Raw genomic sequence first — 27,448 nt, forward strand, 5'->3', positions numbered from 1 at the left:
TAATTGTGGTTGGAAACAACTCCTGAAATCTGAATTTAAGGCGTGTGTGTGGGAAGGTGTCATTAAATACTGCAGTAGTTAAAAACCTGAATCCTTTGCCTCTCAGGGTCCAATTATCCTGGCTCACATCCAGCCCTCATATGGAAATATCTTTGCAGAGAAACACTCACCTATCATGATTCCCGAAAAAGCCAAAATTAAAGCAGCCACCAACGCTGAAGTCACTACAGACAAGACCAAGGAGAGGGGGAGATGAACCACTGGCTCAGCTGTAACAGAAGCAGAAGAAGGAATTACATGTTTGAAATGATCTTCCAGCAGTCACTTTTTTGCAGACTGATTTTTCTGCTCCTTCTTCCATTTACTCATCTGCTGTTCCTATAGTGTAGGGAGCAACCTCTGGCATGATCTGCTCCCTGGATCTCTGACCTCTAATACCTCATTGTTTCACTTTTCCTCAATTAATATCAAGCCATTAAAACAGATGGTTTGCTATCAACAAATTAACATGTGCACTCCCTCAGAATGAAAACAAGACCATAAAAATCAGGGGCAGGAGGTTGGGGAGGTGGAAAGAACATTACATTGCCATGGTTAAAGTGCTGCTATCAATGCCAAATCACAGCAAAAGCAGAAGGAGCACTGCAATATATCATCTCCTAAATGCATCTAACCTAGGCACAAAACCCTGATAACGGTAAGCGTAGGTTGAAGTATTCCATAGCTGCATCCTCACTTGGGATCACAAGGCATCGAATGACCATCTATTAAGGTTTACTTCACACTGGCAAAATGACCATGCTTTTTACCCGTTTTCCAGATGAGAATGGTAAAAATACAGAACAATTTTCCCATGCCAGTGATGAAGCTGAGAGCAGGATCTCAAAACCCTGGAGTCACTTGCTTTAACTGCTGGGCAAGAATACGAAGCAAACCTAGTAATGGAGCTCTGAGCACTTGGTCTTTCAAGAAAGGCAAGTACAGGTACTGTCTTCAAAATCTCACACAGATTCTGCACTTGCACCTTGTATGTCCAAATCCAAAGGAATTATATTCTCCTTTACCTTGTTTCTTAAGAGGACTGACCTGGTATTTAAGTTTTGCTAGAAAATTCCTTCAGTGAGCAAGCTTTCATGATTTCAGAGCAGAACGTAAGTATCAGCGCAACCAGACACAAAATTTGCCTCTCCTCAGTGCTGCCCAGCACGCCAAACATATATGGTAAAGCAAACCAGCAATGCTGCTCAGCACTGATGTGTCTATATCCTAGCAAAATAACTCTGCAGCATATACCAGCAGAACATAACATTCAACAGGAGCCAGTTTTAAGAAAGACTCGGTAACACTTTCAGGATGGCTTACAGTCCAAACTATACTTTTGCCATGCATTTTCTGTTTCCCACATTAGAAGCCTACCCCATACACCTACTTACCTATGCATGACACACCATCCTCAGCCAACTCTGTGCCTGGTTCACAAAAGCAAATGACTTTTTGAGTCTCAAGATCAACACGGCACTCGTCCATCTCACAGTGACTGCAGTTAAGATGCAGCCTAATATCCACCTCTCCATGCCCCTCTGTCACTAGGAAGTGGATGAAAGAAGCTGTGTTAATTACTGTGAAGATAATTCATTACATTCCCTTGAGCACTAACAGAAATAGGGAGCATGGTGTTCACAACTGCCAGATGTGGCAGGGTGGGCCCCATCTAAGAGGCTGATTTCTCCCCACCTTCAATAGCTCCTGACCTTTTCTCATACAGGAAAAAACATCCAGCTGTATTAGCCCCAGTGCAGTTGAGTTGCATTGGCTCTTTGAGCAGATAGTCCTACCAGGCTAGCAAGGAGGCTGCTGCCAAGGCTAAGGGAAACCTGCCCTTTCAGCAATCTGTGGGGCTCACCCTTTTCTTTCATGGTCTTCACTCCCTCTCGGATCAAACGCTACAGTGGTTTTAAAACTTTCTGGTTGAATCCATAGGGCTAGAGTGCATCTGTATTTGAAAATACTTCTGGCTGTTCTAAAGCAGACTGGGATTTTGAGCAAATACATATTTTTGTATTTTTCTGAACATATCACAAACATATTCAAGACACTGACTTCTGGGCAAACACAGACTGGAACTGCAGTATTTATCACTACCACTGCTGGGCAGCACTGTACTGTTTTCTCTAGAAACTCCCTGGTCCAACCTGGATTCTTTGCTGAGGGATGCTCTAAGGAATGTGTTCTTTGTCAGTGAACAGTCACATGCTTTGTCTGTTTCTTTCCTGAATTATCTTAACTATTCAGGTTCTGTTACCACTTTCCCTGGCCAAAATTACTTTATGGTTGGTAGACCATATTGTTGGGAAGTGTTTTCTAGTAGCCTTGACGTTCTTTCTACCCAGCTTCTTCCTGCTACTTCTGTTTATTCTCCATTGGACTTTGTTATGTTATCTTTCTGCCCCCTCGTGTTCATTATGGCAGTAAACTGTACCCAAAGGGTTGTAAAGTGTCATACAGATGCAAACTATTCTTAACATGAAATAAACCCACTAGAAGACTTCAGACTAATATGAATACCTTTAAGTGCTGGAGTGTATAAAGTACCAATTGGATTAATAAAGGACACACCATCCTCCCCATCCATCTCTGGGTCATTGTCCACTGCAGCATTGCCACCTATGTCAAACCAGAAGTTACCTTAACAGACGGAGGCTCACTGGCACTAAAATACAGATAAGCATTTCAACATGCATGACTTCAGCATATTTAGGGAGACATCCAAATGAGAAAAGAGAATAAATCAAAGTATTTAACATATAGGGAATACTTAGCAAGTTGTGGCACGAACCACTGGTCTCTTTTATCTCCAGAACTTTAACAGCAGCAGCTTGTGACAATCAAATTCTTAGCTCTGTTTTAGGCTGGCTATTGCAAACTAAGGCACAAACTTCATCTTTAACCATTTGGATGCTATGAAACATGTAAGCTTTTCCTAAAATTAATGTAGCCAAAAGACTGGAAAACACCAGTCCTCTAGGGTCCAGTATCTTTGCTGATCAAGGTATGTACTGTCAGCAGAGGGAATGAATAAGCTGATATCCTTCCTCTCCTTTGCACCCCGAAAGCAGGGTGGACCACCAGGAGTGGACACTGAAGAAATTTATGTATTGCACATTTGTGCTTGGGCATATAGAACATATAAGGAACAAAGTATGGGCAATACATACAAGATACTAGAAGCACAGTACGGGCCATATATTTTGTACTACAAGCATGCAAAGATTCCCCCACCCCACCCAAAAATGGGTTTTCTTCTTTAACCATCTTCAGTGAAACAAAAATTATGTTGTGTGAGTCATTATGCTGGAAAAGAAGCATTACACAGTAACATTGGTACAAAACATGCACTTAATCATTTAAATTCATTACTTCTTCTCAGGATTTCTCATCTATCATATACTAGATATAAGCTGTGGAGAACCAGGGGTTAAGAAGTCCACCACAGTGCAGATGGCTGGAAAATCTATGTGGCCCATGAGATTAAGTGTTAGTCGAGATCTTGAATCTGGCCCACACCAGTTATAATCAACATAATGCCATCTGACAGCTGCCCTGAGACCTGCAGCACATGAAATTAGCTCCTTGTTGACTGAAGCCAACACCACCATTGTTATTAAGAGGGGTCCTGGCTGGCAGCCTGAGCCTCTGTCCCCAGAGAAAATCTGCACAGGACCAAGGTTCACCCACAGCAGGACAGGGTAGAAGAAGCGGCATCTCTCCCCAGGCATAAAGCCTGGCTGCCAGTCTCCAGGAACAAAGTCCTCAAAACCATGATGCTGGCAATGGGAGCACACAGCCTGTGGCTCCTCCTTCTTCAGCACTATAACCCCAAATACAAGGCTCAAGAATCACAGCAGGATCTTGATGGCCCATTTTGCAGAATGCAAAGCCAGAATTACAGCTGAGGCACTGACATCTGGCTATGTGCTCAAAGACTAAATGGCGTATGTTCATCTAGTACTAAAAAGGCAACACACAGACATACTAATACGCAACAGTCAAATATGCTAGCTACAGGAGAATTATCTATCAGCATTTTGCTGATCATTAGCACTAAAGGAGGGGAAGGAACACCTTGAACACGAAGCCACTTTACCTATATATCCTCCGCCTCCTCCACCTGAGGAGCACCCCCCTCCACCCCCTCCGAAACCCCCTCTTGTCTCCCACCCCCACTTCTTCATGGCCTGGGGGCAGGATCTTCCTCCAGTAGCACCTTCCAGCAAGGATTTTCCTGACCACAGGAAGGAAGTGTTATCATTCCAGCCACCTCCACCACCTGCAGTTAAGAGAAGAGAAAAGGCACAGGTAGGGGTTATTTTTGTGAAAACAAAACCAACCAACCAACCCAAACCAAACAAAAAACCCCAAAACCCACAAGCACTGCCAGTAACTGCAGAACAAACACTTCATCAAAGCACCTCAGCTGAAAGTAAGAATCTTATGCTTTGGTTAGAAGAGGAGATTGTGCTTGCTACACAGTGCTACACTGACCTTTCTGTAGGGTTTCTGACCACATTCATCATCAGCACTTCTTTTCACCTGCCATACTGTCTTGGTTTCAGATAGGATAGAGCTAATTTTCTTCCATGACACAAACAAGGCCAAGTATTTTCTATGGAAAATGTATAAAGATATCCTTGTCTACTCCCCAACCACTTGTTTCTGGCTTACAGAGCCTTCCCATTCTCTTTGCAAAAAAGTACTTTTGAAAAAAAACTATGTCAGTTCTAAAGTGGAACAAAAGGAATTTAGTGAAAGGGATGTAAAAACATGTCCCAGTCCCGCTCTAAATATAATATACTCACCAGTGACTCACTGTTAGCTCTGTTGGTTGTTCAATCCAAGGTCTCTTCACAGAGACTTCTAGCCAGGGTGCAATTATGCTCTTTCTGCATAAGTCAGGGAAACTGTGAGTATGTCTACACAGCACAAAACAGTGCAGGGAGCAGGATGGCCATGAGAGGATGGCACTTCAAACTCCCACATCAAAAATCAAACAACTTTGCTTATGAGAGTCACTACATTACTTTGGGAGAATGTTGCCATTGCTATGGCTATACCATCTCTCATGATTTAGGCCAAGTATCCTGCACTGTGTTATATCCTATATGCATCCGTTACACTTCCATGCTCCCCCTGAACTGTGTTTTTGCCTCATCTCCTTGTGAGGAGGAATCTGTGAGTACCACATATTCACAAAGGTTTTCTTAAAAAGAAGAAATTTCCTTACCTGCAGCTCCTGAATTTCCATTCAGCCCTGGAATAGAGGAATCATTCTCCAGCCTTTCTGGATGAAATGTGTCTGTTTTGGCCCTGTAGGCCCTGCCACCACCTCCTGCTGCAATTATCAAGGGGACCGGTTCTCCATTCTCCATCTTAACAAATTCAGAAACAAAGGCAGCATTCAAATTGAATGAAACACACAAATGGAAGTTCAACCACATGGAAGTTACTTCATGTTGCACTAAGCAGGCATCTAGGCCCACTCAGCATTACAAATTACCATTGCATTATTTATGCGCCCACATTCAAAAGATTAATGAACAGCACTAGTCCTCCTAAGTTCTGCAACAGAAAACAGTGGCATCAGCAGCTCTATGAATTGTACCTACAGTGTTGATGGCTCTTGGAAAGCTTGTAATGTTACTGTATGATGACTTTCATCAAATGAAATAGCTAAGAAATGCTGCTCTACACAGTGCAATATAGTTCTACACCCATAAAGTCTGCTAAACTGGAAACTACGTAAGCATGCAGGGTTATATAGAATTATGTAGAAGCTGAGGGATCTAAACATAATGTCAATGCCTGAAACTGGTGTTTGAAACGTGTACTCTCTCAGCTAGTACATGACAGGAAAGATCAGCAGCCCCTATCTATAGGGTTGTGAATAGAAAACATACAGGCTATCCTTGACTTTTCTTGTCATTGCATGGTACAGGCCAAATGTAGCTGAAATCTAATGTTCTACAATGATAGATTTGAATAAAGTCATAAGTAATTTACTGTAGAATTATGTCTCAGCATCTCCACTTGCATTGAACAAAAAAAAAAAATGCAGGCCCAACTATTATGTTTGCAAAGGAAATTCCAAGCCACTGAAGCAAATGTGCCCATGCTACTCCATACAGTTGTGAAAGGCCAACCCGGCTCTCTACAGCTAGCAACTGGAGATGAAGGATACCCCAAACTCCCTTTGTGGACTCTTTCCCAGAGATGTAGACAGGGTTCTCAGAAACTTCAGGCTGCAACACTAGAGGCAAGTGGCAGGATGTGTTCCTGTTGAAGATGCACAAGGACTATGTTTCCATACCTTAAATATGTAAGTTGCACCTCCCCCTCCTCCACCTCCTCCTGCCCATTCATTGACACTTCTGTTCACACGTATCTCCTCTTCAATCACATTGTTCTCTCCAATGCAGACTTTCTGTATAACTTCATTAGTCTGCAAACAGAAAACCAGGTCTGAATTCTGGTAAGAAATCTCCATGCCCTTGCACACACACAGAGGCCTTGTGGATCCTTCACCTTCCCAAGCCAATAAACTGTCCTTCAGTAAAATCACATAAGCAGAAACAAATGAATGCTCTTCTAGAAGAATCTTGCTTTTTGCTTCAACCTTTGTCAGAAGAATTTGTTGCCATTTAAATTGAATTATTTTGAAGCAAGCTCAGCGCTGATATCTATTACCATGTAAAACAGCTCCATAAACTTTTAACATACAGGACGTAGCCGAATTTACTGCAAATACTTCCTAGCGTAAACTATCTGTATTTCATAAGTGGCAGAAGGGAGTAACTCAGCAGATTATGTGCCTTGCCCCATGCCACAAAACAGCCAAATGGCAGAGATACAGAGAGAACCCAAGCTTCTTTACTTCTCTTCCAATGCCCTATCGGCTGAGGCCTGGCAGCCAGTGTGCATCTACCCTGAATATCAGCTGTATCAGTGGTTCATATAGATGTACCAGAGCTAGCTTCAGACAGTCATAGCATGGACAGTAGCAATGAGCTCAACATAGACTAGCCACCTAAACTTCCAGGTAAGTATCGGTGTTTACCTGATAGATGCTGTAGCAGCATTTTTTCTATAATTACCAATGCTAGACAGTTCAAAGCATAGCAAATAGGTGCAATCCCACCTCTGGCTGCAATGTTGACCTGATGTTAAAACAAATACCTCACTAATAAGTCACTGTATTTCCTACTTAGCATTTTTTCCCCTCCAACAATTAGCACCAAATGTAATTAACCTTCTGTGTTAGGCAAATCACTAACTGATTTCAAACAAAATATTTATAAGTACTTCTGGACTATGACCTAGCTGCTGCTTCTATTTTAAATTGGATCACTAAAGTGCACAACAAGCAAGACTCTGCTGTGAGTATTTGCAGCTTGCAAACTTTGCTTCTATCTTATTTTATATGCTTCACCTCAGTAACATGTTCTTGTTATACACACTGAACTCACTAAGCCAACAACACTAAGGGAAAAATGCACTAACAGTTGTTATAGTAGGACTGGCCTTCTACTTCCAAGTATGTGTTTTCTTTTGGAAGAGGAACTTGATAAAAGCATCCCTTAGTTACAAATTATCCTCTTGACCACAAAACGTGTCCTAGGTTGTGCCATAGAATAAATAGCATCCATTTTGTGTGTGCAAACTTGCCTATGGAAATATATAATCCTCCTTTCCCTAGTTTTCCCTCTCCGTAATTGATTTGGGGCTGGGTAGGAATGATTAATAAAATGACAATGTCAACGACCCAAAGGAACCACTACATTACAATTAAATTAAAAAAATAATAATCCTTCATGGCAAAGACATAACTGATTACAATTCAATCTAGTAAAAGTCCCTTCTACAAGTCAATGCAATCTCTTTGCCTCAATGAAAGAATTGCATTAGCACTCAATAAATTCTCACTAAGATTACAGTGGCCTGCAATTTAATGAGTCCATATATTACACTGAGCTGGAATGTCCTGGTTACAGACATTAGATGGAAGCTTGAGCTAGGACATTTCTCATTTCAAAGAGGTTTCATGTTAATGGTTTGTTTGTAGATATGTATAATATTAGTTTTAACATTATTTACTTTGGCACCCAGCCTTGAGACCCCCTCTTTCTTGTCTATGTCCTTCAACCTTCCCCTGCTGTAACAGACTGCTAAACTTTCATCTATTGGATGCCAGCCATTAACAGCTGAGAAATGCACAGCATTTAAATGTCTAGCTCAAACCTGCAGGTGAAATTTCATCAGATAATGCCTAGTTCCCTCCATAAGAACCTCCTGTTCCCTCATCCTCCAAAGAATACTAAATGATTAATACATTATTGTGCCTGCAACTGGTGGAAGTTGCACCTTTCTGTCAAGGCATCTGCAGTAATAACTGGCTAGCAACACAAAAATCAGGACTGACCCAGTGGTGATTAATTTGTCTCTCCCATTCCCATACAGAAAATAACCAAACAGGCCCTGTGAGGTGGGTGTCTCCAGAGCTGCAGAGTACTATGATAATGGCAGGGCTAGGCGAAGACCAAGCGCTGTGAAGTCAACCTTGAAGACTGATCTCCAGAGGAAAGGAAGGCCAGGTTGTCTTTTCCCTCAGGAAACCCACACAGGTGCTTTGAGATATGCGTATCAGTCAGGAACCTGTAGTGTATAATCAAGGGGGCCTGAATGTTGAAGAGGAAGTGAGAACAGTGACATGGTACTTCATCTCTTCATACTCATGCTCTCCCAGTAAAACTGTAACTATCCCTTGAACCATATAAACTCAACCCCCTCAAGAAGAACGATTTTCTCTGTAAAGAGACAAAACTCCATAGATTCGTAGAAGAGATTAGGACAAAGCAGAAAGGGCAATCACTTACACTAGGACAAGCATCTTCTCCTTGCTGTCCCACCAAGATATATAAAGTATCATCCTTCTGGAGGTCAAAAATTCCCAGTACAGACACGCCATGGGACCGGACCATGGTATTCTTCCCTCCTTTCCCACCAGCAGCTCCATAGCCTGAGATGCTGCAGGAAAAGAAAACAAGAGCGTAGCAACTGAGTTGTCCCAGACAGGTGGAAGTTACTCAAGGCACTTCTGGGCACTGAGTGTTTTGCACATCTGAACTGTACACAGTGCCATAGAGCCGTGCCCTGAAGACCTGACACTTGAAATAAATCTAAGCCCAAAGCTTGAAGACTGAGGTTCTCTGCTCTATGTGGACCTATGAACTTAGGTAGCTATAAAACTTCTTTCACATTGATTCCTGGACAAACACTCACTGAGGACAGAGTGAGCAAGTCCCTGCAGTTTCAAACTTAAAGCATGAAACACATCCTGTTTCCCAAAAGGCATACCCTTGAGAGGTTTGCAGCAAGGAAGAGAAAGAACAGAAGCAGAAGAACTGGTAAGTACGGCACATATGGCTAAAGTGAACATTAAGCACTAGATTGACAGGGGGAGATTTGAGAAAGCAGATAGCATAACTGGCCCTGGTAGCGTGAAACAGATGGGAAATAGCTCTCCTATTCCCAGGACCAGAGGAATATAGAAGAGTAGATGGACACAACACTACCTGCAGTAAACAAGAAAGGCAAAAGCCTCCTAGCTAAACTCAGTCACCATGAACATCTCATTGTTTCCAGCAAAGCGTGGCTAGGCTGCATATACAGACTGCTGCGCTCTGGGACTTAAGATTCCGATGTCCCAAAGATTCGTCTATACTACTGTATTGCTCAGCTCCTCCTCCCTCTTTCGAAGTATATAAAAAATTTGCAGCTTTTGTCAAAGGATTTCAAAGCACTTTATAATCATGCTAAAACACACGTCTCTGCCACAACAAAAGACAGAGTTACTCAACTTCCTGAGCAATTCAGTGGTGGTACAAGCTCAACATAGATCTGAAATAAGTAGGTGATTCTCCACTGACATTAGTAGCTTGCAGCTATTTCCATGAGAGCAAAATTCAACCCGGAGCATATAAACAGTGGCTGCCAGCCTGAAAAAAACAGTCTTCTCAGCTTCTAACCAGTTACAATATAGGTGCTCTGCTTTAACTCTTCCTTTCCTCTAGGACCAGGTTGGGCTTTGCCCAGCACAGGCAAGTGCAAACAGGTTACAAGCAGAACAAACCAACAGCATCCACCACATGTGAGCACCTGAACAGGCTGGGCAGCCAGCTTACTCTCAGCCAGCAACTTGCCTAGTGATTAGCATGAAGAACTCACCTTGTGATACTGCTCTGAGGCAGCCAGCATGGTCTGAAGTTGAAGCAACTATGGAGCATCACGTGCTCCATAAAGTACATTAGATCTTCACAGTGTGACACGATTATGTTCATGCCACTGATAATAACCAAAGCCATCATTCCTCAGTAAGGCTGCAGTGGAGCCAGCAGGAAAAGTGATGGACACATAGCACTGGGCTACCCTGAACAGATGCTGCATGAATCTGAAGGCCGAGTTGATTTGCTGTAGAATTCTGTAATGGCTAATGAGGTGCACTGTCAGGCACAGCAAGCTGGCAGGGCTAATTGGCTGCAAGTAGGGGCCATATTTTTCTGTGTATGAACAGATTTTGCATACCAGCAATGAGGTCAGGAGAAAACATTTTGGCCTCATTCAAAAGCTGCACACAAAACAAGGTAGATTCAGGTGACAGTCAGTCCTTATTCAAAATGGGTGTCATTATTTAACCAGATGGGTTATCTTGACTTGAAGTTTTAGCAGGATCCCTTTCCTTAGGCAAAACTTTCTTTCACAGGAGGAATTCATTTAACCATATTGGCCCTGAAGAAAGATTCGGACCACCCTGAGTATCTACACTTGGAACACGGAATACCTTCCACTGTCTTCCTCCTTTTCTTTTTCTATGATAGTTGTAGGAACTGAAAAAGAAAACTATCTTCAGGAAGAATCAGGATGAGCAGAGTGCATTGGCAGTGCAAACCAGGGCTGGAGAAAAAAAAACACCTCTAGGTAGACAAGTCATGGGAGACACTGGAGCAAGTTTTGAGGATATGAGAAAATCCAGTGCCTGGGCTGGCCAACTTAGGACATTTTTTTACATTCCACTGTGCTGTGTTCCTGTGTTACCTTACAAGAAGAGACCAAAGAAAAGAGAGGACAGTGGAAATAACAACAAATGGAGCACTCGACAAAATGAACCAAACACTCTCACCTTAAAAATTGGAAGAATTTGGATAATGGATGGTAATGTGTAATTTTTTACAGTTCACTTCTCTCATACTTAAATCACAGGCCTAGCTATGGGATAGCAAGACATTCTGAATGCTTAGAAGGAAATCTGAAAAGAAAAATATTCTTTTATATTGACTAATTTTATTGTTACACAATGTGCAGCTCCTTGAGAGCAAACCAGATGATTCTGTCCGTATCAGCACTGCAGCACATAGGACTCCAGTCTTCAAAGGAAGCCACCTACAGTGTTTGGCAGACCTTCATACACGGTGGGATTTTCTGTGTGTGGTTAGCTTGTGCTAGTAGAGTTCTGTGCAAAGTTGAGCTTTCTGTCTTTGCACTTTAGTAACACATATCCTGCCTCCTGTCTACACAAACTCTATCCTTCTCATACAATTAGCAGGAATGTAACTCACTGCTTTACATCACACAGTGTAAAACACACTGATAAGGCATAACAACAAGTTTCTTAAGAGCCCAACAGCCAGCCGGAGGGTTTTATCTCAGGGTCAGCTATATTGGAGATGGCTATCAGGATAACTTAGAGCATCCACAGTGCAGCAAGCCTGCAGGGGAGAGCTAAATACAGGCAGTGGGTCCAGACTATGGAAAGCCCTAGAACTGATACTGCAACTTGACATTTTCCAAGGGCTATGCTGTACTGGGGGACTCTGCTGCCCCTTCAGCAGCACAGAATCAGGAAGATGTCAAGTTAATTTAAACTCACAATTTCTGTCTTTCCCCAGGCTGTGAATTCTCTACCAGAGCCTTAAGAGGTGCAGAAGAGAATGTCATCCATTTACATATAGGTTACCAATGACATTATCCATCTATTAACTATACAGAACCTAAAAGTCTATTAGGTCATTTACAGGACTTAAACAGACAGGCCCTCCCTGCGGGACCTGTAGTTTGTATTGTGTAGTAAAAATCAGCCTACAGTTGCACTGGAATTCTGTCTCTTCTTGGGCACTGCGATATTAAAAAAAATGACAATGTTGTAAGTTTATTGCCTCTTCTCTTTTGGACTATACTTTATAACCATATTTACTGAATGCTGGTCCTGAAAAATTCTGTTCACCTCAGGCAACTCATTTTTGATAGCTGAGTAAAATATCATTAATGCTTTTTTCATTACCATCAATCCTTGCGGTAATAGGCACTCAGGCAGATCTTGTGCCTAGCCTAGTCTAGCCAGTTTCTCAAAACTGCAGTAGGCTTGTTAGAGGCTGACATCTATCCTCAATACTAATATTCTTTTTCAATAAAGAGAAAGAAAAGGAAGGTGCCAGTAACTTTTAACTGAAATTTGTTCAAAGCCTTCAGTGGAGTGTTCTACTTTGAAATCCATGATACTATCACTGGTTTCAATAGGGAATGTCGCATAAAAACCCCACCACTAGTCAGTCATTGATTCAAACAGACAGTTCTGCTTACAAACTGATGCATGTAATAGCTTGATGTTACCCTTCAGATACACTGAACTGATCTTTGATTTACTTTTTTCCCCAGCAGGAGCAAAAAGGAAAAATGATTGGAAAAAATCTGGTTAAGGAGCATTGAACTGTATCTGATCATCTCCCTTTGAAAATAACTCCACAGAGGGATTTAAGCATTAGAACCGTCAGTATCACAGAGCCCAACATCTAGGTGGCCGGCTTTCAAAACCAATTCTACAGCAGTGAGACAGGCTTCAGGTTCAACTTACCATGCCTAGATTCAGGAAAGCCAAGATGCTCAGCAGAGCTTGATGCAAGCCATGCTGTAAGATATGCTGACACAGATTGTACCTCCTATGCTAGGTGAAGAGTAGGAAAAACTCATGTTGATCCCAGAATTCAATGGATGGCATATAGGATATCCCCTTGGCCTGGGGAGGTCAAAACGCTTGATTTTCAGCTACTTCTAGAGCTCTCCTAACCTTTAACCATTTAGGCTAAAGATGTGTCTGCCTCAGATGGTCTCTTTCTTTTCCTCTCTCTTTCACCAACAAGTTCCATCTTTCAGACAACAAATCTGAGACTGGAAAGGTTGGAAATAACAGGATCAAGGAGAAGTAAAACCCAAGCAGATCAAGGCAAATTTCTGAATATAATACTTCATATATGCCTAGTGCATATCTGCAGCTTAGCTATGTTTCAAACACAAAGATATATCATGACAACCAGAGATGGTTCCCTTACCTGTATGTGTTGGTTGCTGGTACTCTCCAGATCTGAATGCCTTGGAGAATCCCCTCAGCTCCTACAATTACACTGAGGTTGGAGTTCCTGTAAGCATCGTTGCATTGGCTCTGTGTGGGGCCATAGGGTCCACTGGCACCACATGTTGTAAATAACCAGTGTTCTGAAATAAGGACATGTACAAAGCATGACCCAAACATCCAAAGATCAAATAGCTGTTTTGCTCTTTATTCATTCTCTCGTCAGACCAAAGAAGAATCTGGACCCTGAGGTTTTAGCAAGGACAAATACACAGTATATTTAAAAGACTCAGTGCTGTGTATCTCAGTATTCGACAGCTTCTCACCCACAACTCCTGAAAACTACCACAACTATGAACACAGCTTCACTTTTTCTTTCACTTTTTTTTTTTGCTCAAAAAGGCAAAGATCACAGAGTAGAGAAAAAATGCAACACAGACCACCCAGTTTGGGGCTCTGCTCTCTGGGCTGTTAAATGGCACACTCATAACCTCAAGGCTAGTGCATTTTAGCCCCTTCAGTTTCTACAGACATTTGATTACTTATTTTATATAGGAAAGTAACTGTTAATTAGATAAAACCCTGTACATACAACATCATTTCAGTGATTAAAACATAACAGTAAATTAATTGTACTTTGAATAATTACTTGCTTACAAGAGAAGCAAGTTAAGCTTGAGAAGGCAAAACACTTAACCAAGGCCTGTAAAACCAGCACTCGGCTCTGCATGTTCTGTGGGTGTAAATCAATGTATCTTTATTAAACCCATTTTCACCATCTGGAAGTACTAGATCTGTACAAATGGATTTCTAGAACAAAGCTTTGTTAATCTGTGCCTCAAAAATCTAGTTTTTTAGTTTGAATACATGATGTTGAAAATGCTGTCCTTTGCCTTAAAGATTCATTATTACTGCTGGCACAGCTGCAAGCCCACAATGCTCATGTAAAACCAACCCTAACATGTTTGCTAGTATACCAGCAAATATTTCACATGCAATCAAAACTAAGATCTAGATGGTAAATGAATGGACTAAGCATGTCTGGTGCATGTTACATGATTTATCACTCATTAACAAGCTAATAAGTTAATTTTACTGCCATTTAAGACTTGAAAGACTTGAAATATATATAAAGAACATTATTTCTACTTGAAGTTGGGCCAGCTAGTCCTCCTTATGGCTTTCTCGAAGGGCACCATTTTCCTCCCCAGCTTCAACTAATGTAACACAACACACACAGACTCTTCATCACTGGTACTAATTAGTTTAGAGCTTGATCTGCTTCTTGGAATTTGGAGCTATTGCCTAAGCTGCTCTGCTCTAGAAATGATGGTCTGCATGTGTCTGGATGAGCGAGGCCAGCAGTTCTACCATTACTGTTACTGGAGGGGTTCACCCAGCAGAAATACAAGGAAAGACATGAGTTTAGCCAAGCACAAGGTTTGAATTCACTTTTCACAAGCTAACACTGATATTGAGCTAAATTCCTTCTTATAAACAAGTTCAATGCATGAAATAGATCAAATAATTTTGCAGGACTTAAGAAATGAAGTGGCTGGGATTTCTGGGAAAAAAATCAAAACCAAAACCAAACACCCAAAAAAACCAAATCCAAGCCTCAAAACCAAACCAAACCAACCAAAAAACCTCACCCGAAACCAAATAGGAAAACAAACAAACAAACAAAAAAAATCAAACCACCCCCCCCCCAAAAAACCCCATACACACACACAAGCCAATAAAAAAAAACCCCAAATCCAAACCAAACCCCAATCTTTGTAATAGTGCCTTTACTACTTCAAGAAGCGATGCAAAACTACTACTTTAGGAAAGCTTCCCAATCTAAGTACTGCAAGAGAATAACTTCCTTCTTACTGCAAAATCTATGCCATTCCTCCTCAAAACTCCCCTGCTAGGGTCCTCTAGAGATTTTGCTACCATTCCTTGTTTTATATGGATACTTACATACTTATTTTACTTATTTTTCCAATCCTTCTGAAATGGATGGCAGTATAAAGTTTTAAAACTAGTAAACAGCAAATGGAAGAATTTCCTTCTCCTTCTTTGATGCTCATGAACCCCATGAAACCACAAGAACAACAGGTAAGAGGGGAAAAGCACCTAAGAAAGCAAGGTCTAAAAGTTCCTAAAGCAAAATGCTTCAGTAGCTCTGATATTGACAGTCTTGCGCCAGAAGCTACTTATGTTTATTCTTAAAATAAAAAAAAAAACAACAACCTAAACTCAAAGCAAAATCTCACACAAAATGGAAGATGAGAGACTCATTCTGTCAGTGATATAACATTGCAATATCCCAGTGGGCTAAGGCACCTGCATTGAAACATATGTTTAGTAAAGCAGGCAGGTAAGTGTGCTTGTTTGGAACAATAAGAAGCCACTTGGATGTCTCCAGTGAAACATCAAAAATGTTCCCAAAGGCAGAAGCAGGTGACCTTCAAGGGGCAATAAGACCAAAACACAAGAGAATCAAAATGGAAAACTGGAAGTGATAAAACCTAGGACAGACCACAGCATGTGCATACTGCTGCTGTGGAGAAGTTTTACATTTCTGAGTGACTCTCTTTAAATAAATCTTGTTCCTTATGTATCTGCTTACCTGGCTTTGACAAAAGTATCTCTGGACTATCACACATGTAACACACAGCATGGTGGGACCTGAAACTGGCAGCTCCTGGCTCCCACTGGGTTCCAGGGACAGGGGATCAATGAACTATTCCATATTTCGGCCCTCTGTTTCCAATGGCCCTCTGTTTCCTTATAAAAGCCCAATGCTCTGGTAGATCAAAATGCTTCTGGTAGAAGAAAAATGTCCTCCTTCTGCAGATGTTATGTCTTCAGACTTTGAGCTGAAGGAACCAGAACAACTTTTGTATTTTCTGCCTCTTGGACATACTAGAGGGGGCTCACTTCCAGTGAAGAAGCAGTCTCAGAGTAAAAGCAAGAGAAAGTCACCTAAGCTCTTGGAATCTCACTTTTAAAAGCATGATACTAAAGGAATGAAAACCACAGATACGTTGTGTCAGGGACTATGAGGTGACACCTGGAGATGACTGAGCACAGGAGCTACTATCTTATATTTCAAAAGTAGTTCTACTGTAATCTTGTATATATTGTGGTATATACATGATTATATGCAAAGCCTCCCAGGTTCTGCAACTGCTGAGGTCGGTACTAGCAGACGTATTTACTTGCTCTGCTCAGGTAGATGGTAGACAGGAATGGGAGAAGACATACTTCAGAAACAGCAGAGCAGGGTAATTGTTGCAGGAGGAGGTCTGGCCCAAGTGAAGTGCATGTGGAGACTGCACCTGATTTGAACTAGCAAGAATTTCAGTAAAACCTTGAGCCAGGTTTCATGATCTCATCATTTGTCACTCCTGCACTGGCTTGCAAACAGTCCTCCTCCTGCTTATATGCACTTTGATATGCAATACTGGAAGCCAGTCCAACATGTAACAGCTTTGCTGCTAAATTAAATGGGACAGAACATGGCATGTGAGTAAGCTGCCCCTCATTTCAATATAATTTGGACAGATGGGTCTTAGTTACAATTCTGGATACAGACTAAAAACCTTGCCCTTCCCTCCTTCTGCTCTCCTAAACATTCCACAAAGCCAACCCTCAATCTGCAGATGTAGGAGCTGAAGATCTCAAACCACTAACCCAGTAACAAAACACAGCACTGCCCATCTTAGATAAGCCACCCCAATTTTTATTTAACTAAAAATACCCATTCACTCCCTGTGAAGTATTTTCTGCTGATTCTAGAAATGACTACAGCATGTCTCATGATCTCAAAGAGAGCATTTCTACAGGTTGTTGCATGCTACAGCAGTTTACAGTAATTCAGTCTGAACCATTATTTTGATCACCAAAGACTAAAGCAGCAGCAGTGAATGAAAAATCCTTAAGCGCAGATTTTTCCACTGGCGCACAACTGTGGTCTGTTGCATACTGCAGAGCTTCCTTCTGCAGCATGTGACAGGCACCTCATGCACACATGATGGGAAAAAGAAGCAGGACTCTCCAGTCTAATTCTTACCAAACAACTAGTATTTTCAGAAGTTTGCCCAACTTTACATGAGTTACAGATGTCCAGTTTCCAGAAATAGCTGAGCATTCCCATGATGAAAACTAGCAGGTAATTAAATGTAGGTCCCCTACACATTCTGTCATTGGCAGTTGTAAAATGTTAACTGGGATTAGAAACTGGAAATTCCTGTTTAAGGTGGGGGAAAAAGAAAAGAAGTGGAGATTACACTGAGATTCAGAATTGGGGTACTTGTTTCAGTGAATAATTTATACACCAGTTCATTATCTTACAAGTGAGACACTGAGGTGCTGGAGAGGGTCTAGAAACGGTCAAGGGAGCTGGTGAAGGGCCTGGAGCATAAGCGTGATGAGGAACAGCTCAGTGACCTGGGGGAGTTTAGTCTGGAGAAGAAAAGGCTCAGTGGGGACCGTATCACTCTCTACAACTGTCTGAAAGGAGGGGGCTGGTCTCTTCTTCCAAGGATCAAGTGACAGGACCAGAGGAAACAGCCTCAAGCTGCACCAGGGGAGGTTTAGACTGGATATTAGGAACAATTTTTTCCCTGAAAGGGTTGTCAGGCATTGGAACAGGCTGCCAAGGGCAGTGGTGGAATCACCATCCCTGGAGATATTTAAAAGACCTGTAGATGTGTCACTGAGGGACATAGTTTAGGGGTGGACTTGGCAGTGCTGGGAAATAGCTGGACTTGATCTTACAGGTCTTTTCCAACCTGTTCAATTCTGTTATTCTATGATCCCCACTTTCACAAGAAACATGGCAGAGGAAGCATTTGGTCTTCTGCCTGTTCACCCACACACCTGCCCTCCTCAAGCTACCTGGCAATCTCCCCAGCACATTACTAAGGTCTCAGCAACAACATTTTGCAAGAAATGCCATTTCGGCTGTAATAGAACAGATTTTTTTTTTTTTTTATCTTTCTTCCCATTTTTCCTTTCCAAATGAGATTTCCTGATACATTTACACACACAGCCACTCACGCTAATTTTCTTTTGCACTGCAGAAATTCTATTTTTCACACAGCTTGGCTAACTATGTAAAATATACAGCAATCAAGGCACTGGATTGCAGCCACTGCAAGGGGAATGATGTTCTGCTCTTGGAAAACACAAACAGCAAAACCCCACAAGACTTAAAATGACTAATTCATTTGAAGCGCTGATACTACTTGCAGCCCAGGGCAGCACTGCTGGCCAACAGCAACCAGCAACAATGAAAGAAAACAATGGAGCAAAGCCTAAAGCACATTTGTACTTCTAACATAGAAGGCAATTTCACTGGCACATAAACTCCATACCACAAACCAGACATAGGCATTTTAGCTATTCCTCAAGGGTCTGAATGTATTAACCGGAATTTGTTAAATTAAGCTGGTTTGAACCAAGGTTCAACTCTTTCCAAACCAGAACTTTACTGTGATTTGAGAAAGTTACCAACCAAGCTACCATGGTACTTGCCTTATTATGGAATCTAGAGTAATACACTACTGAAATGCAACAATACCTATAAATAATGTGCAAGCAGTTTGTGTGACTTGCTGCCACAACCTCTATTGAGGCCAAGAGGTTATTCCTACTTCCAAAAGAGTAAAAAAATACACTAATAAGGGCTATAAGGTCTCATGCTTCAGGGGCATAAGAACCCCGTAGCTAAACTTCTGAAGGCAATTAATTGTTAGTTTATTTTATTTCTTCCTCTAAGACAAATATCCTCAAAGTTGATGCCATGAACAAGCAGAACTCTTGCTTCATCTGTTTGTAGAAAACACCCACAAGCTCCCTCACAATATTTGGCCAATATGAGAAATCAGATACAGTAAACTGCCCATCTTAATCTCCACTAACATTTGGCTGCTGTTATCACCATGGTATGTGTAAAGGGATACGCCTTTTACTCGGTGCATGAGCAATCTCAGTTATGTATTACCAGTAATTCCAAAATTGATCTATGCTGCATGTCACAGTAAAAGGTCTGTCTGTAGGCAAAATATACTACAAACATATAAAAGGAACATGTTCACTGATGTAAGGAAGGAAAAAAACTTTTAATTTTGCTTTGAGTTCTGTTATTTAACATGTCTTGTGAACAGCAATTTAAGATCAATACCTTTTCCAGGATTAAGTTTGCTAGAGATTAATGGGGCAGGGGTTTGAAAGATGATGGTAAATGGCAGAACCAGGTTGTGCTCACAATGACAATATGTCTACGGAATGATATTGATGGGATATAATAAGATCATAGAAATTAGTAAGTCTTGCCAGCAATACCAGTACTGTTTACACAAGTGCAGCTAGACTAAGAGAAATCCAGCTTTTCAACTATTTATGTAGTTACTATTTCTACCTCTTTCTACTTTCTAAATGAGGGCAGTAATGGAGGACTTGGACATGTTTTTCAGTTCAACCAGAAGAGCATCTGCAGTGATGACAACTGTATGCAGACTGACCCTGAGTAGAAATACTCAAAGCTTGATTCAGGCCTTAGGTTCTTCTTAAGTGTCCATATAAAGGGAAGACAATCAAGACATCCTTGTAGGAAAATATCTGTGGTCAGTATAATAGGACAAGTGCATTTCTGACTTTGAACAGCAATGAGAACAGCTTGTTTCTTGCAACTTTCTGGAACCAGAAAGAGCAGCATGAAGAAAACTGATTTCTTTTCTCTTTTATGTTTCACTTAAAGAGATAGCAGGAGTCCTCCACAAAGGGTGTTGAGACATGTACTAACTTTCTGCAATTTGTTTGTCCAAAATTACATACGATAGTAGAAATGCACGTTAGGTAACAAAGACCAAGTTGGGTGGAAGTGGCAAAATTATGTCAAAACCTTTCCAGAGATTTACAGCAGTTTCTACACAGTTTAAACTGCTATTAAGTGTGGGGAGCTTTAAAATCTAGGTCTAAAATGTGGGAGTTGCCCTGTTTATTTCAATTGTATGATTAACTCTGGAGAACAGTTATGCTGTTCTGAACAGTTATCCAACTTTGCTATGTTGTGATCTGTTTGCATGTTGATTTTCAGCATTGCACCTCTGCCATTTTCAACACTACAGAGAAAGCAAATGTAATACAAAATTTCATGCCTACATAATCTGAGATCCCACCAGCAGTCTCTAAACATTTTCTGTCACTATTCAGGATGCTGGTTTTGGTGGGAGGTAGGCAATGAGCTGTTATTCACTGTGTTAACTGATGCTTAATACAAAAATACAATTCTGCAGATACCTTTATTGCATTATGCCAACAGTTCAGTTAGTATAATTGCACACAAAGAGCAACCAAATGTAATTTTCTTTTACTTAATACTCACTCCACTGTTCCTTTCAGCTCCTTCATCTGATTAACTAATGCAACCCAGAGTTCTTCCGAGAAACAGACATGTAAGTACTCGGAAGAGGACTCTCCCTCATGCAAAAGACAAAATCTGTGCAACCACTAAGTGTTGTGAGGGAGAGACTGGAGCTGAAGGAAACAGTAATCCGGTTGGGATGAGAAAATGATTTTATGACAGTTTCCACGCAAGAAACCATGGTCACACAATGGCTGATGGATATACAGATCAGAGGGGACAAAACAATGCAAGATTTGAGGGGAAAAAAAAGGTTGAACTATTTGTACATTTCACAACACACCATTTTTGTCCTGTGCGCACTGAGTAAGTTATCAGTGGGACAGGTGAGAAGCTGAAACATGAAAAGGGAGGCTATCCTCATGGTATTTACAGCCCATTCAGAAGCACCAGAAATCTTTAATTAAAGCTTGATTTCTGTGTGTCTTGTTATCTCCTTTTTCCTACTGAGCATCCTATTTTGTCTCTTCCAGTTTCCATGATAGTAATTTGTTTACCTAGAGTTCCTCATTATTGCTCACTGTATCTTTGTATGCCTGAATTTCTCATACTTTAGCCTTGTCTATAAAATGAAATTGCATTGGCTTGATATAAATTGGCTTTTTAATTGGTAGTTGAACTCCCTGTAGAGAGATGCTGTGGTTTGAGTGACTTTCAGTTTTACTTACACTAATACCTAATAAATTTAAAAATGAAGCTAAAGTAAACTTTGTTTATATCAAAATAAACAGCACACAGCCTTTTGTACAGACTTGACCATTTCAATCCAAAATCCTAGTGCCACTAAAGTTGCTTCAATTTTCTAGTATACTCAGGCTTTCTTACAGTCTTTTTGCAGGTTCTTTCTAGAATCAAGCTTCACCTGCAACCTTTCAACAAGAAGGTGGCATTTCAGCAAATAACATGTCATTCATTAATGGAAAAGGAAAGCATTTGCATGCTCTGTGACTGTCTACCTAATGGTCACCTAGCACTGCAAGTAACTGTGTGATCTGAAACCTACAGGCATTTTTCTGTGTTGGGGCTGATCATCACCCAGGAACTTGGGAAAGCACCAACACCACATTAATTGTAGCAATTTGGGGTTGTCTTTGGATTTCTTGTGATATAAATAAAGTAGTACCTTTCTTTCAGATTGTAGTTCCTGTTCTGGAGGTTGAGCTGGCTTGAGGACTTACAGAGGGCATTTTATTATCCTGTTGTCTCTTCAGCTATAAGAACACAGTTCTTAGTTTTAATATGATCTCTTCAGAAGGAAATATTATAGCATGTGATCTATCACATAAGCCAAAGATCACATTAGCTGTAATGACTTTTGGCTGAGCTCACACTGATCAATGCTGTCTTTCGGACTTCAGGGTGGCACTGATGCTGTTGGTTCACTCACACAACAGTACATGCATCACCATCAAAGTAACGGCTTTGACAGACTCAGCCTGAGGTTTCTTAGATACATTGCAGGATGCAGAAAGAAGAATAAAGCTGGGTAAAATGCATAGCCCAGGGACCAAACAAGTATCTGCAGTGTTTACTGAGAGCAGGAACTTGGCAACACAGAAGAAAAAAGTGTTTCAGTGCTGTGGAGACACTCAGACATGCAATGACTTCCCACTACAAGAAGCTGCAGTGTACCTTCTGATTTCTGCCCTGTATACACCGAGGGCACAAAGCAGAGAAAGTTGCTGTAGGACTGATTTCAAACCTCAAGGGCTGAAGACAAGTTTAGACAAAACATGAACAGGACAGAGGATCAAGCCCACAGATTAGGCAAGCTGGCCTAGATACCACTTCAATTTCACTCTAAGGTCATAAAAAATTATCTGAATTGCTCAAAGTACCTTGGTGACTTTCTCTTCTACACCCATACAATCTAACTCCCACTGTTTCTACTATCCAAGCATTTCTTTAAAATGCACTCCTCAGGCAGGACAGGGAGCAGAAGAGCTAGAAGATGTTCCACCATTTCAGGTCTAGTGAGAAGTAGGAAGTAATAAAATTCTCATTCAACAGAAAACAGTCCTACAGCCACAAGATTTCTAGACTAACACCCCCACACCCACTTAACTCTGCATGCAAACTTCAGGCCGTTCTTCAGTCTGAATCTGATATCTGATGGCTTTTATGTAACTAAAAGAGTAGGTAACCCAGAAGGAAACGTACAGCTGCCTTAAGGAAGTACACCATCACCTAAACATTGACATTCCTCTGGAAAATCAGCCAAAAGTTCATAATCTACACCTGTGTACAGATCCTACCACAAGATCACTGACTTAAGAGCAATACTGAAAGCACTTAAAAGGTGGCTCCACTTAACAGGCAGGAAATGATGATACAGATATTGAAAGGAACACTTCAAAGGATCTTCAAAGAAGACATAAAACATTGGAAATTATACCTTTGTGACCAGCCCAAGCTCATATACAGTATCTGTAACAGAGCTAGACAAAATCTTAATAGCTATGGAAGTCCTTCCAGCCCAGCATCCTCTCATGTGGGCTCATTATTTATATCTCAGTCTCCTGAGACTCCTGTCAGGGCTCCTGCACTTTTCTTGCTGGATGATGCTTGCTACATAAAACATCAAGAAACTCCACCTGATGGTAACTCTTGGCCTATGCTGCAGACTGCACCATCAGCCTCCACTGGCAGAGCTTGCTTCACAAGGAAGTTCAGATACCAGCATCAGCCCTGCCACAGCAGCATGGAGTGGGATAGTACAACCAGCTTTTCAGGCAGGCTTTGAAGGCTGTGTGGAGCTTTTAACCACTCTGACCAGACTGCTGTTGGTATCAGAGCTAGCACCACTAGTTCACATGTGTTTCATCAGTACACTGCAAGGTAGCAAAGTGAAACATAACCTAGAAGAGAACAGACTCAAAGAAGTCTAAGAGGAGTGGGAGAGAAAGAGTCAGCAGGAACAAATCCCTGGGTCTACTGACAAACTAAGGAAGGCATATAGCAACCACACTCCTGTTCTCTACTTTAAGGGTGGTATTCCAAATTGGCAGGTAACTAGCTAGCCTGAAGTGAAGAGAAACAGCTGAACATAGTGCTGAGGGTGTTCCAGGCCAGATTGGATGGGGCTTGGAACAACCTGGTCTAGTGGAAGGTGTCCTGACTATGGCAGGGTTGGAAATGGATGATACTTAAGGTCCCTTCCAACCCAAACTATTCTGTTATTCTATGAAATAACACTGACCATAAAACACTGACATTTCTAAGTAAAAATCATGTTTTTTAAAGAAAACTCCAACGTTGCACTCTTTCAACTGGGCAATGAAAATCTTAGTGAAAAAGTGAAGCTATGTTATTTCAAACCAAGTCCATATTAACTAGATATGGGTGTTCAGGTTACCTCATGCTGGACTCAGTCAATCTGAACACTTTGCTTTCATTCCTGTTTATTTTTATATGACCACAACACCAAACAAACCTGTCTTACAGTTTAAAAGCAATTTTTATTTCATGAAGAGGCTCCCTGTGGTTCTTTCACCAGCTTGCAAGCAAAATCCAAGCTACAGTAAACAGCAAAAGGCCATTGCTTTCTAGATCTTGTTTTGTTTGTAAGGGACTTGGAAAAAACTCTGAACAAAGGCTTTGGTAAAAAAAAATATTAAAGGAATCGCATTGCATTTAGCCACATCTAACTGAAATCTATTCTAGTTGGAAGCCTCTGAAAATCCTTCACAGACCAGACAATTACCTGCTGGACCAGAAACAGGGGCAGTGCTCAGCTGGAGATTTCCCAGAAGCTTTTTTTCCCATCCAAACTTCTTCTGGCCACCTCTACCAGTGAGCAAATTGCTTGAGTCTGGAGGGGTACCTCGAGGAGTCTTCTCTCCACTGACTAGAAAACAAGAAGTTACAGCTTGGTTTATCATTGAGGATAGCTGAGTCAGTATGTAACACAAAACTGAAGCTTAATTAAGGACTCAGGCTTCACTGCTAATAAGAGCCTGCAGTCACAGGATATAACACTATTAAAAGGAAAGGACAGATTGACTTTTTGTTGCTGTATAGGGACTGTGACAAAAGAAATATAAACAGGAATGAGCTGTGGGCAAACCAGCAAGTGAACAAAGATACAAAGCAGGAATACAAAATACAATCTTTAGCAACCGTTAGAAAGTTTCTTTCTTAGCTAGCAAAAGTATGCAACCTTTTTTAATTACAGCCTAATTTTAAGAAGTCTTTAGAATACTGGAGCCTGAGGTACCTCGTACTTCTGCACAGAAACTAAGAGGTATTACTGCATAAATGGGAAGAGTCATACCCCAGCCAATACCCCTACCCAAGGAAGAAGTTTCAGGTGTTCAGAACAGCAATCCTCCAATCCTCATGCAAGTTGTTGGTCTGAGATATACAGTGACACAACATTGAACGTATTTACAAATTAAGCAATTCACTGTGCATGAGATTATGAAAGATAAAGCCAGACACAAATGTTCAATAAAGATCTAAATGGGGTGAAATCTGGCAGTAGAGGTATAGACCGAACATATTCTAGAGGCCAGTCAATCACAAAGTCTGGATCAGAATCCAAATTTTTCCCAAGAGAGAGTGGAGATCCAGGTTTCCACTTCAGATTTAAATGTATGTCGGTCCAAATAAAATAACCATGGTATAATTTAACTGGAGAATTGTGCCCAGCATTACTGTGAAGTTAGTGTCAATCACAGGATGCGTCTTTTCCTAGCCGGAGTCCAACTGCCATTCATTTTGATAACTGTCACACAGCAAACCAGGTCATGTGGAACACTATAATTACAAATTGGCTCCTGCATCGGGCTGGGCAGATAGGTGATGCTACTGTCTCAGCTGGAACTTGACTCTTCCACACCATATGTCTTACTGCCCACTTACTGCCAAACTTGGAAGCCATTCATTGGTCAGCTCCACTAATAAGGTAAGCGCAGTTATTTCTGAAACATACCTTTACCATTTCAAGACTCCTTTGAAGATAACACCACCAAATCCTTTCCCCACAGCTTCATCCCCTTTCCAAATTTCAATTACATGAGAAATAAAAGACAAGTCACTTTCAGATAAAAGGAAAACTTACTTGTTAAATAGCAGTCCAGACTAAGGGAGACATTGTCAAAAGCAATAATGGCATCAGACCCTTCTTCCCATGAAGCGATGATCTGAAACCAAAACCTGAACAGATTGGAAGAACAGGGATTAAATTCTGTTAAAGAGATAAAACTCAGAGCTCTTCACAATTAAAGCAGTTTTAGAATGGGGAGGAAAGGGCTTTCTTTTTTTATTAATATAAAAATATTAAATTGTCAGAGAAAGTATCCTCACCAAATCTCAAAGATGATCTGAAGGAACCTGTACATGAATATATATAGAAAGTAGATGGAAGTATATGTGTGGGTGAGAACAGAAAATAAAGTCCCCTGGCTTCTGACACACACACACACACACACACAAAATCAGGCACCTGAGTGACTTTATTCTCACAAATGATTTACACCCTAAAGTGTTAAGAAAAATAAGTAGGCTGGGGCTCCTGAAGTAATTTGGAGTTTCTAAAAGGAACTGGCAATCAAAGGCTGAAACCAATTTGCAAAGTATTTGGTTTTGATCCACCCTCTAGGAAGCAAAGGATATCTAACAGTTCTGGCAGTCACAAAAGAGAGGAACTGACACTATGGGTAGTCCATAGGAAGAGCAGAACTCATTATCTCCTTGTAGAAGCTAAGCAGGTTTGCCTTAAATCACTTCCACACTCTCAGCTGGCTTTTGCCAGGAAGTTCTGCGACTTGTGTGTTACCAGAAGAAAGATCACTGTAAATTCACCCTCAGTGATATTACAAGTCAACAGGAAGAGCAAAAATAACCAACAACGAAATACTTCAAATGTGATAGTATACTGACCATGCATTAATTTAATGCACTCATGGATTTAGATTTTCTCGTAGCTTAGCAAGCTCATGTTCTCCTGATGCATATCTGCCACATAAAATCATAATATTCTGCTTAGGAAGGAGAACAATTTCTAAAAGCAGCCAACCATGGCCCTGAAATCAGATACAACACTGAGAAGTTGCATAAATACTATAAAAACATGAAACTATTACATGCTGTAGAACAAGCTGCAAGAGAACACAACATACTATTTAAAACTCATTCTCTGTTTTATCTTGATGTTTTACACCAGGAGAAGCTAAGCCATTCATGGGTCTCTTTAATGTAGATCTATTGGTGATGGTTCCTCCTCTGTCTTCTAGATATAAGCATTCAGCCAGAAAGTGAATTCTTGCATGCGTTCCAGTTTAGACAAGGAACTGATGATAGAACAAGGCATTTTTGAGGAACAGCCCTGTTTATTTAAATAGGCTGTAAAAATCCTGTCCCTTTACTGCAGCAAGCATCTAAACACGAGCAGATTTTTTTTTACTTCTCACAGACTCTAGTCCTTTATTCACAGTGCTGGATCTAAAACACTTTCTGCTTCTGCAACTGGTGTTCTTGCTAAGCTATAGATGGACACACAGTCAGAAAAGCTGACCCAACCAAAGCAAAAATTTCAACAGAAAACCCTCTTGGGAACCCCTGGAAGGTGCAAA

The 27,448-nt window shown here is 41.1% G+C and overlaps 1 protein-coding gene across 8 annotated transcripts in view; it reads right to left on the bottom strand.

The window, feature by feature from the left end:
- The window catches only part of ALK (ALK receptor tyrosine kinase), a 317,234-nt gene that overhangs the window by 22,948 nt on the left and 266,838 nt on the right, over window positions 1–27,448 (bottom strand). For 7 of the 8 annotated variants that reach the window (XR_010612843.1, XR_010612847.1, XR_010612844.1 and 4 more), the window contains 10 exons: window positions 25,936–26,030; window positions 24,577–24,720; window positions 13,434–13,596; window positions 8,928–9,078; window positions 6,365–6,496; window positions 5,282–5,426; window positions 4,145–4,327; window positions 2,566–2,664; window positions 1,434–1,586; window positions 171–269 (listed from right to left, as the gene is read on the bottom strand). Coding sequence is in view for 1 of the 8 variants with exons in the window: in XM_065679710.1 (XP_065535782.1) it covers window positions 171–269; window positions 1,434–1,586; window positions 2,566–2,664; window positions 4,145–4,327; window positions 5,282–5,426; window positions 6,365–6,496; window positions 8,928–9,078; window positions 13,434–13,596; window positions 24,577–24,720; window positions 25,936–26,030 (1,364 nt within the window). In the remaining 7 variants the exon portion in view is untranslated. Of the gene's footprint in view, window positions 1–170; window positions 270–1,433; window positions 1,587–2,565; window positions 2,665–4,144; window positions 4,328–4,856; window positions 4,873–5,281; window positions 5,427–6,364; window positions 6,497–8,927; window positions 9,079–13,433; window positions 13,597–24,576; window positions 24,721–25,935; window positions 26,031–27,448 lie in introns of those variants that run through there. The other variant, XR_010612849.1, reaches the window with a different exon arrangement.

The sequence above is a fragment of the Lathamus discolor genome, chromosome 5, assembly GCF_037157495.1.
Source record: "Lathamus discolor isolate bLatDis1 chromosome 5, bLatDis1.hap1, whole genome shotgun sequence".
Taxonomy (NCBI): domain Eukaryota; kingdom Metazoa; phylum Chordata; class Aves; order Psittaciformes; family Psittacidae; genus Lathamus; species Lathamus discolor.